Raw genomic sequence first — 15,814 nt, 5'->3', positions numbered from 1 at the left:
GGATTGATAAAGGTAAATGCAACAAAGTTCCCAAAATATGCAAAAACTTAACCCTGAATTTCAACATTTCCCACCACCCAATGTACAGGAGAGGACATTGGCCAATGTGCTTGTACCTGACCAGACAGAAAAACCTGGAGAAGTAGTAAATCCTTGGATGCCATGACAACCACTGTATTCCATGCGCATCTGCTGCAGCCTTTCTGATAATGCTCTTTCCCTTATCATCTTCTGTAGAGCATGGGAGCATTTGGCTGCCCCAACAGCCAAAGCAATATCGTGTAGGAGACTAAACACACTGCTTTTCTCTAGTCTCCCCGTCTCATTGTGGCTTTTATTGCTCGTCTCCTAGGAAACAGATACAAAAACTTGACTGAACAGCCCAAAGACATTTTTAAGTTAGGTGGCTCAAGGGGTTTCATCTGTTCCTTTTTAGGATCTGAGCATCTTTTAAATCAGCCTTTCCTCGGCTGAAGCCAGATGTGTTGGAATTTGAGACTATGTCAAAAACAAAAGCTGCAGCTGCTGAACCCAATAAGAGAATCTTAGATTTGGGGGGGGGGGGACTGGACTAAATTATGAGATAAACTTGGCAAAAGTACTCAAGAGTGAGCTTTTGGCTTGGCTGGTTATTTCAAATGAGTGACTCCTAACTGGAAGTTAAGGAATACTGGAGAGAAAATGTGAGGGGAAAAATTGCCCAAGGAAAGTTCTTCTTCTGGGGAATATTGAGAGTCCCACTGAGATAATTACTATTTTGACCATAAGGTCAGGTGTTAGTTAGAAATCTCTGTTACTGTGACTTCCTCAAAATGTCTCTGCTAAAGGATGACCTCTGGTGATGGAAGGACAGAAAAGCTCAAAGCTTGTCATTTTCTTCATCATGAGGCTCTTTCTCTTCAGCCCAATCTCATGCCCTTCTGACCTTCCTCTCCTGGTGCCCTCCTAATGTGTTGGACTACAGCTTCCATTGTCCCCATGTCAGTCCCAGACCTACACTCCTGCACATCAGAGAAGGATAATGACAGCCCTAGGGAGTCTGATTCAACCCATCTGGAGGGAAGCCGGTGGAAGGAAGGCTGATCCGTCTTCCAGCCAGCTGCAAGAGATCTGGATCGCGCCCAGCAGGTGCGGTCCTTACCTTGACGCTACTCTGGCGGGTCTGGGTCTCCGCCTCGACGACGCCACAGCAGTGGCGACCCCCACTCCTGCCCATCTCCCTGCGCGGGTAGGCCGGGCAGTTCGGCGCCTGGCGACTCTGGAAGGCGAGCACCGAAGGGATGGAGTCGGCCGCGTCGGTCTTGATGAAGAGCCCGTGCACGGTGGCGCCCGTTCCCTGCGAGACGGCGGCGGTCTGACGCGGCGAATTGGACTCGTCCGAGCCGCGGCAGTAGATCATGCCGCTCTGCGAGACGTGGATGCTGGGGGCGCAGCCCATCCCTCCGCCGCGCCGCCCTCGCACCGACCGAACAAGACGGCGGGGGCCACACCAAGACGCCCTCGCAGCTCTCGAGCTCTGAGGAACGCCGAGCGGAGCGGGCAGCTTAGCCCAGAGCGGGGACATCGGCCGTCGGCCTTGGGCGGCGGCGGCGGCGACGGCGGCGATTGCGACTCATCTCCTGTTCTCCCGTCGGCGGAGGCTACGCGCTGCCCGACTCGGGGCGCAGGCAGCAGCCGTCCGGAGAGCCCCGCCGGTCCCCGCAGTGCTGTTCCCCTGCGCCGAGGGCGCCCTGTCCTTCCCCGCCGCCAGGCAGAGACGGGAGTGCGAGTCCGCCGCGCTCCATCATGAGGGCATCCCTCACAGCCCGCGTCAGGGAGGAGGCGGAGGCTGCCCGCCTGACGGAAACTTGAAGCACGGTGGCCAGGCGGCCGGCGCTGCGCAGCCCAACCCAGCCGGCAGCCGCCGCTCCCCGCTCCCTCAATTCGCCTTCCGGAATCGCTCAGCGTCCCCTTAGAACTGAGCTTCGGCTTCCTCGTCTCTGCCTCGCCGGTCCCTTTATCCTCTATCCCGGGCCCCCGGGCGCCGTCCCTCTTATCGTATCGTCTGCAGGCAGCCACTGCTTCCAGCGCACTGGGGCAGCTGCCATGCGTTTCGCCTGAGAATAAGGGCGGACCAGTTGAATATTTGTGAAAGGAGAACGAGCAGCGGTGTATTAACCATTAAGCAGACCAAGCACGTGCTCAGGGCACCAGGCCCAAAGGGGGCACCACAAAGTGGATAAAGTGGGGGGGGGGGACACACCAGTGAAGATTTGTACAGTATGTACAAAGGAGGGGCACCAAGATTTGTCAGTGCTTGGGGCACCAGTGAGCTTTAATCCACCATTGCCCACCCCCCTTCAGTACAGAAAGGGCAGAGGCCGATCCCGTTGGGCTGCATTTATCTATCTTAGCCTCCCTTCCTAGAAGAGAAAGAATTTGCCCCCAAAGTTTTGGTAGGAGGCCAAAAATATTGGACTGGAACAGCAGCTGGCAGCCCAGTCAACTACTTCATCCCACTGGGGAAAACACAGAGTACAACACTGTGTGAAGTGACAAAGAGCCTTCTCACTCTCCTTGAATGAACCTTTACCCCCTTTCTCCCTGGCAAATCCAGAGTTTTCTTTGAATGCTCTTCCAAATTTGCCATTAGTTTGTTTTCCCCAGACTGCCTTAATGAGAATCTGTGGGCAATGAGTGGGTTTCAGCAGCGGCTCCTTTTCTTCAAACATACCAGTTTGAATAAAAAGTTTCTGGATTATGAACTGTCCTCAAATCAAGGAATATCTTTGGATTACAAAAAAAACTGGCTTCAAAAATAAAATATAGTACATTAAATCAAGGTGCCTTTGGGGTGGGGGTGGGGGCTATTGAGCACAAGGATAGCATTTTTTCACAAGATCTTTTTGAATCTTGGGTGCAATATAACCCAGGGTTTTTAACTTCAGCAACTTTAAGATGTGTGAACTTCAATTCCCAAAATTCCCTAGGTAGTATACTGACTAGGGAATTCTGAGAGCTGAAAACCATATAGGCAGTCTTCGACTTACAACCACAAGTGAGCCCAAAATTTTTGATGCTGAGACATTTGTTACGTGGATTTTGCCCCTTTTTGTGACCTTTCTTGACACATTTGTTAAGTGAATTACTGCAGTTGTTGAGTTCGTGACCCGACAAAAGCGTGAACGTCATAAGCGCGCCGACAACACCGCGGCGCTAAACCCGCGATGTCAAAAGTGCGCTGACAACAGCGCGCCGACAACAGCGCACCAACAGAAGCGCAATTTAATTTAAGGTAAGGTTTAGGGTTAGGTTTAGGGTTAGGTTTAGGGTTAGGGTTAGGTTTAGGGTTAAGAGTAACTGCTAAGAGTAGACTCCTAAAAAATAGAATTTGCTATAACCAAATTATGAATTCTTATGAAAATTGTAGATTTTTTTTTGCAAACAACTTTTCATTCTATCCCAGGTTTAGGGTTAGGGTTAGGTTTAGGGTTAGGTTTAGGGTTCCGTTACAGCGCGCTTCTGTCGGCGTGCTTTTGTCGGCGCGCTTTAGGGCTAATTAGTCGCTCATTCGTCACGCGGTTTTGTCACCGTGCTTTAGTCACCGCGGTTTAGTCAGGCGCGCTTTTGTTGTGCGCGGATTTGTGGTGGAACCGTTGAGTTAGTAGCATGGTTGTAAAAATGAATCTGGTTTCCCCATTGACTTTGCTTGACAGAAAGTTGCAAAAGGTGATCACATGATCTTGGGACCCTACAGTCATCATAAATATGAGTCAGTTGCCAAGCGTTTGAATTGATCACATGTCCATGGAGATGCAGTAAACAGTCATAAGTGTGGAAAATGATCATAAGTCACTTTTTTCATTGCCATTGTAACTTTGAACAGCCACTAAACGAACTGTTGTAAGTCGAGGACTCCCTGTACATCTTAAAGTTGCTGAGTTTGAGAAACTGAAATAATTGAGCCTCTGCAGTCTCAAGAGGCAAAGAAATACAAAGATGTGTTTATGAAATAAAACTCCTGGGCAGAGTCATAGAGGAAGGCAGTAGAGAGGTAAAATAAGTAAGATATGATTCCATATTTTTAAGGCTTTAAAATTTAAAGCCAGCACTGAGTTCAAAAATAGACTGGTAGCTAGTGAGTACAGAGAGAACTGATCTTACATGATCTGAATAGATAGATCCCACTAGACTAGAACCTTTACAGTCATATTTTAGACCAGATCAAGCTGATGAACTATCTTCACGATTAGGACTATATGAAGAAATTGTGTTAAGCCTCATTACCATGGAAGGAATGGCAATTTGCTCCAATAGTATTGTTTAGTTTAGTTTAGTTTAGTTTAGTTTAATAAGATTTGTATGCTGCCCACTCCCTTGGGACTCTGGGCGGCTTACAGGCAAGGTAAAAAGAAACATTTAAAAGTTAAAGATAAGAAGATACAAATTAAAATTCCACATCATGCATTCTGTCTAAGTGGGGCTGGATATTGATCAACAGCCCCAGGCCTGCCGGAACAGCCAGGTCTTGGTGGCTTTATAGAAGGCCAGGAGAGTGGTAAGGGTCCGGATCTCTACGGGTAGATCGTTCCACAGGGCCGGCGCAGCTACAGAGAAGGCCCTCCCCCGGGGGCTGCCAGCTGGCATTGTCCAGTCGACGGCACCCGGAGGAGGCCCAACCTGTGCAATCTTGTTGGTCGTTGGGAGGTAAGTGGCAGGAGGCGGTCTCTCAGGTAGCCAGGTCCTAAACCATGTATGGCTTTAAAAGTAACGACTAGCACCTTGAAGCGTGTCCGGAGACCAATGGGGAGCCAGTGCAGCTCACAGAGGATGGGTGTAGGATGGGTGTATCTAGGTACACCCAATATCGCTCGCGCGGCTGCTTTCTGGACCAACTGCAGTCTTTGAACACTCTTCAGGGGCAGCCCCATGTAGAGCGCGTTACAGTAATCCAGTCTTGAGGTGACGACTCCCTACTTGAGGTAGTTGGACTCCCTACTACTGCTATAAACCAAGGGGGTACAACTATAACTTCAAAGTCCTATGGTTTTCTGTGGGAAAGAAAGAATAGATCCAGAGCCTCTCTAAAAGTTGCTATTCAATTGTAAGGAGAAAGAAATCATGACCGGGGTTATTCCATACATATATGGAATAATATTTGAGGTTTTTTATTAATTTAATTTAGGCCTGTTTGGCAACATATTTTACAAGTTTGTTCTTTAATTATTTATTAGTCTTAGGTTTTTACACAAGTTTAAGGATACTTAGATATAGGTGCCTTGTAAGCACTATTTATTCCTAATGTATGAATGCAGCTAATTCTGACATTCACAGGATTAATACAGATGTTTTGCATACTTTGGAAGATTATAATTCGGAGAAGGAAAATAAATTTGGAGTACAGTCCTCAGTTTAACTGTTATCAGCCTTGTATTCTGTATTTTCATTTTGAATTTTGATACAATGACAATAATTCAAATAGAAGCTTTAAGAATAGTAGTGCATATCAATCCTAAGAACTACTACTAAGATAACTGACCAATTTTCAGATCAAGAAAAGAAATGAGTCCTTGACAGACACAGGGTGAGAAAAGTCAACAGTAAATGGCCTACTGCTTCTGAGTAAGTTTGCCAAGCACAACCTGTGCATCACTAACACAATGTTCAGACTTGCAACAACCTGCATGCATCCCAGGTCCAAACACTGGTATGTACTTAACTATCCATTGTATGTCAGCACGACTTCAAAGATGTCACTATTACCAGAATTATGTGAGGTGGTGAGAACTGGACAGATCATAGACTGCTCTGGTCAATTCTCAACCTGCACATAATCTCTTTAATTTGTAAGCTACCAAAGACTACCAGAGTATCATTCATATTTAGCAGACTGTAAGATGCAGCCAAATCCAATGTTTACAAGGTGACTTCATTTACTGCTTGTAGGAGCCTATTCTGAAAAGTGAACACAGTTTGAAGATGTTATCATGTACACTGCAATAGCTGTACTCTTACCAAAAAAACTGCTCATACCCTGGTTTGATGAAACTCACAAGACAAGCCCTCTAGGCCAAGAACAAGGCCAATGCAGATCGACAGAATGATATATCATCTGTTCTCAAAGAAAGACACGTTTAAACACCTGCTGTCCAAAGTACACGTAGAACCTCAAGTAATGCAGAACAAGTTGTGGCAGAGAAAGGCTGAGCTGGTGGAGTTATGCAGACATGCGTGCCACCAGAAGGTTTATTCAGTGCCATAAAGCACTTTATGGTCCTTCTAAATCAGGAAGTTCTCTCTTGCTGTCATGTGATGGGCCAAGCCTGATAAAAGATCAGGGAGGACTGAAAAATGGCTGGGTTGAACACTTTTCTAACCTACTGAGTAGACCAGGGGTCTCTAAAGCTGGCTGGAGAATTCTGGGAGTTGAAGTCCACCAAGGCTTAAAGTTGCCAAGGTTGGAGATCCCTGCAGTAGACTATCCACAGCAGATTCCTCAGCAGCAAGTCTTGGTTGCCCTAGACCAGACTCCCTCTACTTATGAGATCAAGAAAGCAATCTCACAAAGGAAATCAAATAAAACCACAGGGCAGGATGGCATTCCTGCCTAGTCCTTCAAAGCACTAAAGCTAATCACATTGCAGGAGTTTCAAGATATCATGGAAGACATTTGCTCCACAGAGGGGATGCCTGACAACTTCCCCAATGCTGTCGTTGAAGCTCTCTATAAAAATAAGGGAAGCAAATGGGATTGTGGAAACTACAGAGGTCTCTCACTGTTGTAGAAAAAACCAAGAACCCAAAATCACTGTCGACAGTACCCAGCAGAAAAGGGCAAAGAGAACTGTCAGCGGTAAAGCAAAACACTTAGAAAATAACATTTCTATTTGTCTAGCTTGTTTTCTCTAGATCTATTGTAGGGAAGTCACTCCTACCTTAGTAAATGTTCTCATATTTCCAAATTAAGAAATACATTTTAAAGATATTTAAAGTGTCCTTTTCTCTTGTATTATAAGGAAGCACAGCTTTTTAGCAATATTCATGGAACTTTCCACCACTAGGAAAAATGTGTAAAAACATACAACAATGGATTATTGGAAGATTTCCTGTGTAAAGTTTAAATATGGGCATAAGCTGAGGCAGTAAATTAAGAGATCATGGACTATAGCCATGTTGGCGAACCTGTGACATGCAGAGCCCTTTCCGCCCAGCTCAGCTCCACCATGCATGTGCATGCACCGCCCACCGCCCACCTGGTTTTCAGGTCTCTGCCGCACATGCACAGGGCATGGGCTGCATGCAAGAGATGCGTGTGCATGTGGTGGGGGGAGGAAAACACATGCAGGAGTCACCCAAGCATGCGCGGGGAACACGAGGGGGGGTCACACGTGCATGCACGGGGGCACTGGGGAGTCACATGCGCATGATCAAGGCTGCACTAGGGGGTCATCTGCACATTGCATTATGGGTGTGTGTGCACACTTTCGGCACGTGGAAAAAAGTTAGCGATCACTGGACTATAGCCTGAGATTGCACAATAAGCAAAGCACATTGCTACATAAGCATTAAGCGGCTTATCTGTTGTCTTCAAACATGAATGGTTGGTTTTACAGCCAGAATCTGCAAGTAACGTAGAAAATATATCAGAGAAACAGAAACAAATTATTCTTTGTTTATCTTATATCCTTACAAAGGACTCTCTGCCTCCATGAATTCAAGGAGGTATAGAAGAGTAACAAGTCAGACATTGGTTAAATATAATGGTACATTTGTTGCAATTAGCAACAGCAACCATAATTTCCTGACAGATGACAATCACAGTTTAGTCATTTCCAGGATATGAAACACAAAATCAATCCTGATTCCAGCACTTAGGACACATTGATTCCATTCATTATCTAATCCTCCCATTGTATTATTTAGCAAAATTAAAAGCATCCAATTGTATTTGATACTAATGGACCACTAGTGGAACTGAAGTAGGGAGAAACTGTGTAACCGACTGGGTATCATTCAGAGAGAGGAGATGGGGGGGGGGGGAACTAATTATGTAACATTGACCACCGCACAACATAATTAAAATACATTTACTGTGAGAAGAAATCACGTACTAACCCTGTTCTTCAGTTTTCCTTTCTGTTTAATGCATCTCTAACATTGCCCATCATTCATGCTTTACCTTTCCATGTGGTACATTCAAACTCTGGTGGCTACTTCCATTCACTTTTAAAGAAGTCATTCTTAGGCTGGAAATAGTGCTGTTCAAGCCAAAATGGCTTTAGATTTTTTTTTCCAGTGTCCATTTATTTTCAGCAAGCCAGATGCATTTCACTGGGCTGTTTGCTTCAAAGCTTAGATGTTGCAACAGAAACATTGGGTATATAACGCTTCCAGCTAAGATCAGTTATGGTTACAGTTCCTCTATCAGTTTTCATACTTCTCTCACCTCACTTTCCTTGCATTTCCGATTCTTAAAAGACTCCGGCTTCTGCTGACATTGTTGTAAGAAGAGCCGGTGCCTTTTCGGTAACTGCAGCTTCCTAAAGTTCCAGCAATAGCCAGAAATCTCCTGTCACAAAATACTATAGGGGGCAGTTCCAGATTGTTATCTGCCTCAGAAGGATAGAGCAGCAAAAACAATCCATCTTGATCATATCATGACTCTCAATTCAATTTCCCCAAATAAGAAACGTAGAAGAACATGCATTATAGCTGAAACAGTTTCAGTCAAGGCATGGTTGCTGTATTTGGGGTGAGTACGATTCAGGTTTTTGTACCAATGTGAGATACTTTTAGGTGGAGAACATCCTACTTAGAACCATGAAAAGGCATGGTGCTGTGGGTGTTTCAAAAATAAGCCACGATCTTAAATGTATGAATGAGACTGCATATCCTGCTAAAAAAAACCTTTTTGCAAAGCAACCATGAGATAGCCGATGAAAAGCAGATACCACAAAATAATCAAAGGTAAAAGTAAAGGTTCCCCTTGCACATATGTACTAGTCGTTCCCGGCTCTAGGGGGCGGTACTCATCTCCGTTTCAAAGCCGAGTATCCATGGTCATGTAGCCGGCATGACTAAACACCGAAAGCGCAACAAATGGTGTTACCTCCCCACCAAAGGTGGTTCCTATTTTTCTACTTACATTTTTACATGCTTTCGAACTGCTAGGTTGGCAGAAGCTGGGACAAGTAACAGGAGCTCACTCCATTATGCAGCGCTAGGATTCGAACCGCTGAACTGCCAACCTTTTCTGATAGACAAGCTCAGCGTCTTACCCACTGAGCCACCGAGTCTATTTGCTTTGTAATTTGACCTATCCAGTAGTCACCAACTGGATCATTATTCTTAAAACTAAAGATATTTGAAAATAAAAGTACCTGATTCAATTCCAAAGATCCCTGGTTGCAAAATCTAATAAAAAGAAAATACATTGCCAGCTGCCAATATTCTGAGGGTTTTGGGGTTGTTGTTTTTTTTGTCAAATCTCCTTTGGGCACTTATTTCACATCTGAAATCAATTGTATTCTGCAAAGATTCTTGCATTAATATAAGAGCCATCGTGAGAGTATGGTTTCTTCTTCTAAGCCAGAATCGGTGATTTAAATGCTACTAGGAAGGAATTTGTTTTCTCCCAGGAAATAACAAATCATACTAGAGGTTTTTTTTTTAATGTGACAGCTAATTGTAATTGATATATCTATCACATTGTGTATGTGTGTGTGTGTGGTGCAGATTAATATCTACTGAGCATACAGTGAAATAAAATGCACATTTCACTTTCATTCTGAAAGTCCTCCACAATTACAATTTGATACTTTTACATTTGGAGAAACCCTTCTTCTGATTCATGTCCCCATGGGATCTTTCTTTTAGATGTCCTCAGCTAAGAAATGGCTGGTCAGTACAGGTGAAGTACTGGTGATTATTCAATATTCTTAGCAAAATTGACTCCTCTGTGACCTGCTTCTATATTTTTTTCGGTGGCAAAGACTTTTTCATTCTCCAAAGCCTTTCATACAACATTGTAATTTTTAACATGCTTGTTGATCTTTTTTCCTTTGCTTTAACATTTCTGCTATATTAACAGGGGTGTCAAACTGGCGGTCTGTAGGCCTGATGTGCCATGCACAGGCCACACCCACCTCTATGAAGGGGCAAAATGTCACAAAATCTCACGTAATGGCAACATGATGCCACAAATTTGACACCTTTGTGCTATAACTGAATCCAGAATAAAACCTAGAGACCCGAAGGAGGGAGTACCCAGCAACTGCAAGGGATTATTGTCAACCAAGTTAGTGACTGAAATACTATGTTGGTATTAAAGGTCAGTATAGATAGTCCTTGATTTCTGACCATAATTGACCCCAACATTTCTGTTGCTAAGCAAGACATTTTTAAGTACTTGTTCCTTTTAAAAGGAAAATTGTGCAGGCAAATTCTGATGGTTTGCTGCCAAATTTCAGCCAAGGAAATTAAATCTCCAAGGTGACCTACAGATCTATGACAATTTTAGCAGCTAAGCTATGTAACAGTTAGAGCTTTGAAATGGTTGTCAAAGATAGTTATTCCATATTATAAATCCCAAATGCCTCTTCAACTTGGAGGTTAGTAGCGTACAGCATGAATTCCTGTAACTTAACTACCTTTATCCAGCCATTAAATCTTAAAAGTAATAGCAAACTGAATCCCCTCTCCATTTTAAATATTCTTGATCCATCAGCACCTGAACATAACTGTGGTCAAGGCATTCTCAAAATAAAATTTATTGGGAAACTTTGTCATATGTTCTTTAATGCTGTCGGAATTATCCCCATGAACACAAAGCCAACAAGAATGAATGGCCAGAAAATGAAACAAAGGAAGCTCATGAAGAACAATACTTGGCCCCTAAAGTGATACAGGTGGTCAGCAAGCTAAGATGAGATCATTTGAGAAGTGCCAGCTGGTGATGGGCTAACACGACAATTGATGTAAACATTAATGAACAACAATTAAGACCAAAACCAGAAGCCAAGATCCAAGCACCACCCTGTGGCTTCCAGATGTTCAAAGGACAGGGGCTAAGGATTTTGCAAATAACAAACCCTATAATCAGAAACTGCAGAATATTGCAAAATCTATTTCTTCCAGTATATAACAATAAAAGATTGTTGCCTGATGGAATGAGGGGGAGGAATCACAATATTATAATCCAACTGTTAATAAGTCCCAGTCCAAATATTGCAGGATAAAGTTGGAGTCAATTCAACTTAACTGATCAGCATACGGCTTCCTTAATACCTACAGAAAAAAGCTTGTCAATCAGTGGCAGGTTGGCAGTTTGAATCCCTAGTGCTGCATAACAGAGTGAGCTCCCATTACTTGTCCCAGCTACTGCCAACTTAGCAGTTTGAAAGCATGTAAAATGCAAGTAGAAAAATAAGGACCACCTTGGTGGGAAGGTAACAGTGTTCCATACACCTTCGGCAGGCCACATGACCATGGAGATGTTTTCGGACAGCACTGGCTCTTCAGCTTTGAAACGGAGATGAGCACTGCCCCCTAGATTTGTGAATGACTAGGACATATGTGCAAGGGGGAACCTTTACCTTTATTATTAAAATAAGCTATGATGCTTATAATTATAATCAATCCAGCAGATTCATTAACATATAAAATAGCTAAAGTATAATTTTTTAAAATAGCAGTAGACTTATATACTCCTTCATAGGGCTTTCAGCCCTCTCTAAGCGGTTTACAGAGAGTCAGCATATTGCCCCCAATAATCCGGGTCCTCATTTTACCCACCTCGGAAGGATGGAAGGCTGAGTCAACCCTGAGCCGGTGAGATTTGAACCGCTGAACTGCTGATCTAGCAGTCAGCCTGCAGTGCTGCATTTAACCACTGCGCCACCTTGGCTCTTCAATAAAAATGTTCAATAAAATATTAATTCTTCTGTGCTCTGTAGATTATCATTTTCTTCTCTCTTTTTGTAGTAAATTACCGTATGATGTAACAACAGAACAGGCTTTGGCACACCCTGAAGTAATGAATCGACTAGAATCCTCAATTCAGAGTCTCAGAGCAGTGACCGATAAAGTCCTTGCCTCCATATTCTCATCTCTGAACTTAATGCCATAAGTGCAGGAACCTCTGAGAATGTTGGTGGAACTCTTAAATAAAAGGCAAAGTTATTTTGTAATTCCTTACAAAAGATATATCTTCAACAATGCCGGCTCTTTGGCTTTGAAACGGAGATGAGCACCACCCCCTAGTGTCGGGAATGACTAGTACATATGTGCGAGGGGACCCTTTACCTTTACCTATAGTCAGTCTTATCAGTTTTTGTACAAAGAATGGAAGAAAAACAGGTAGAGTTTGATCACACCATTACAGCTACAGATTTTTTTTAAAAAAATCTCATCCTTTGGACGCTCTAAGACAACAAATTATCGTCAGCCAAACCTACTTAGTTCTGCCGTCACACTTTTCGAGTGCTTTCAAACCTCTAAAATGAAGGTCTCTGTATTTTATGAAGAACTGTTTTTTCACTGCTGCACTTATTCCTGTTCTTCATTTCACTGGTAGGGAGTGACAGGTGAAGCACAGTGCAAAATGCAACAAAGCCCAGTGCCTCCTGAATCTGTGACAATCATTATTTATGGAGGGGGTGTAAGGCTTCTTTGTGCATAAATATGCATAGTTCGAGCAGTCCTTTTGAAGTGAAAAGATACAGAATGAGAATGTGGAGACCCAAGGAAACAACTTAAGGCAAGTTTACTAATATTGCTGCATAGACTTCCTCTTGTGGCAATGACGTATCTATAAAACTCTCTACAATACCGTATTAATTAAAATCAAGACCTGTTCATGTTAACTCATTTCAATAATATTTGCCACGTATAGGACATCCCAGTTACTGTATACCAAATGATTTCCTAGGTTTCACAATGTGAATTTGGACCCCAAAACATATGAATAATTTTTGGAAAGATCTGATTAAGTTTAATTCCTTGGCATGTCAACTCTTCATTTAGAGCAGGGATGTCAAACTCACGTTGTCACGGCGGCATCATGTGATGTATCACGACTGCCCCCCCCCCTTTGCTAAACTAGGCACAGGCTTGGCCAGCATGTGATGCAACTGGCCCATGGGTCACAAGTTTGATAGCCCTGATTTAGAGACTTTATCTGAGATATCAATGTGCCCTTTTTATATTAAAACAGCAAAATTCAAAGCTTGAGATTCACTAAAAGATGAATATGTTCATAAAATATAATGAAATTATAGCAAAGTAATAAAAAATTCAGGAAACCATGACAAAAATGAAAGAGGGATCAGCAGAAAAATCTGCTGATGTATATGTGTATGTGTGAGGGGTGGGTTCCTGCCAGTTTTAACCTCTTCTATAGCAGAGGTTCCACAAATCTACCGTGCCATTTAGAACCGGTTCCTGCTCCCTCCCCCTGCCCGTCCGCACCACGCTTGCCTCGCCCGCCGCTCATGATTGGCTGGCTCACCAATTGCCCCGCCTGCCTCTAAGAGTCCTATCTAAACCTTAAAGTCTTAAAGCTGTCAAGTTTGAACACCCCTGGGTTTTTTTTTCTATAGGGTTAGGGGTGCAAGGTTGACAGCTTTAAGACTTGCACAATTCAATGCTAGAGTTCCTGAGCCAACATGACTGGAGGAAGAATTCTGGGAATTGAAGTCCACAAGTCTTAAAGCTGTCAAGTTTGAACACCATTGTTTTTTTTTAAAAGGGTTAAGGGTCCAAGGGTCTTGTAACTTGACAGCTTTAAGACTTGACTGCTTCAAATGTCAGAGTTTCTGAGCCAACATTTTGGTTGCTAAGCAAGAGCGTTGTCTAGTGAGTTTCACCACATTTTACAAGTTGGCCATGCTCACCCAGTCACATGACTGCCAAGCCACTCCCACCCGGTCACACGGCTGGCAAGCCACTCCCACAAAGCAGCCACATCTACAGAAGAGGTTCTAAAAAAATTTGAAACCCACTATTGATATGTGTATATGTAGTCTTAAAATTAGCAACTCATTTAGTGACAGTACAAAGTTACAATTGTGTATGTGTATATGCAGTCTTCAACAATTCATTTAGTGATGCTTCAAAGTTACAACAGCACTGAAAAAAGTGATTGATGACAAATTTTCACATTTATGATTTTTGCAGCATCCCTATGGTCATGTGATCCAAATTCAGATGCTTGGCAACTGACTCATATTTATGACGGTGTCCCAGTGTTATCACCCTTTGCGATCTTCTGACAAGCAAAGTCAATTCACTTAACAACTGTGTTACTAACTTAACAACTGCAATGATTCACTTAACAACTGTGCAAAACACAATTATAAAATGGGGCAAAACTCATTTAATCACTGTTTTGTTTAGCCACAAAAATTTTGAGTTCAATTATGATCGTAAGCCGCGGGGTATATGCATATGTATATGTATGTGTGTGTATAATAGAAATGTAGATAATGTGCATGTATCAGAGAAAGTGTAAGAAGGAGTGTAGATGCACTCACTTTTGTTCCTCCCATCTGCAAAATGGTCTGAGGCCTTCACCAGAAAACAATCCCTCTTGATAGTAAATACAGTTAATGAGTAAGGGAAGACGGCAGCTATGCCAAGCAACCTCACAGAATCTACCATATTGTTGAGCTGTGAAAATGTAGGCTTTGATCAATAACAGAAAATAAATATTTTAGCCTCCAAACACACTGAAGTAAAAACATATTCTGATTTGATTTCCATTCAATATAACCACAAAGGGAAGATATAGTTAAATTATTTCAGGGTCAGTTTCAGAGTCTTTCTACATCCTCCACTAAAATAACAGAAAACAGGGATAATATCTGTGAATTGATCTGAACATAGCCCATTTCAGTCATTCGCTGTAGCTCTCTTTCAGTAATAACAAGCTACCAATTTTGTTTTAGGCCGTGTACAAAGAGGTATAAAAAGCAAGGGGTGGCAAAACCTACTGTTCATTTCAAGAAGAACTGGATTTGACCTTGGTTATATTTTTTTAAAAATTAGTAGGGATGCAATTTCCATTTACTTTGTCGTTTATTTTGTCCATAATAGGCTAATTAGGTGCAATTTAAGATGCCAGTTGTCAGCTAAAAAATCTTCATGTTCTGTTCTGACCTAGCCTTAACAGAAGCAAGAAACAGACTCCTTGTCACAAAACCCCCCCACTTTATTTACCTCTTGTTAATTAATTAAATTCACCCACCAAAAAGTCCAGGCTATAGTACTTCAAGGACTTAACTGCAGTAACAGACCTTATCAGTTCCTTGAAATAATTGCGAGGCTATGAGTTCCCAGCTGAAAGACTCCAAATTAAGTTCTGGCAAGCAGTCTTTGTGGCACAAAACACAATGAGCAAAATCTTCAGAAATATGAACTGTTGTCTCCTACGACAACCACTCCTCTTTCCTTCTATTTATTCCCCAGCCAGGGAGGGACTATTCAGCGTCCAAGTGTGTTTTGTTTCCTGAGTCAACTCCTTGTCCCCAGTTGTTCACATCTCCTAATGGCTCTGTGCATATGTGCATCTGGAACAGGCCCCAGCTGTTCTTCCTCCTCACTCATCTCAGCCTCCAAAGGCAGCTGCCTCTCCGGTGGCTGGGAAATGTCGGACAGCCCTGGCTCGATCTCTGTGTCCGACGCAGAGCATCCATGAGAGCCTTCTCCAAACTCCAGAATTGGCCCAAGTTCCTCCCCAACCTCCCCATCGTCCAAGTCTGCCGCCAGTTCTGCTGGCAGCTTGCAGGCCACAACAATGGCACAGGGTGTTAAGGCACCACTTGTCTCCAGTTATGGT

The 15,814-nt window shown here is 43.1% G+C and overlaps 1 protein-coding gene across 8 annotated transcripts in view; it reads right to left on the bottom strand.

The window, feature by feature from the left end:
- The window catches only part of PDE8B (phosphodiesterase 8B), a 55,306-nt gene extending 53,868 nt beyond the window's left edge, over positions 1-1,438 (bottom strand). For all 8 annotated transcript variants that reach the window (XM_032213365.1, XM_032213370.1, XM_032213368.1 and 5 more), the window contains exon 1: positions 1,142-1,438. In XM_032213365.1, coding sequence (XP_032069256.1) covers positions 1,142-1,438 — 297 coding nt within the window. The remainder of the gene's footprint in view (positions 1-1,141) is intronic.
- Positions 1,439-15,814: the final 14,376 nt, after the last annotated feature.

Source organism: Thamnophis elegans, chromosome 3 (genome assembly GCF_009769535.1).
Source record: "Thamnophis elegans isolate rThaEle1 chromosome 3, rThaEle1.pri, whole genome shotgun sequence".
Classification (NCBI taxonomy): domain Eukaryota; kingdom Metazoa; phylum Chordata; class Lepidosauria; order Squamata; family Colubridae; genus Thamnophis; species Thamnophis elegans.
The sequence above is the reverse complement of the archived record's forward strand: the minus strand, read 5'-3'. Positions and strand labels throughout refer to the sequence as shown.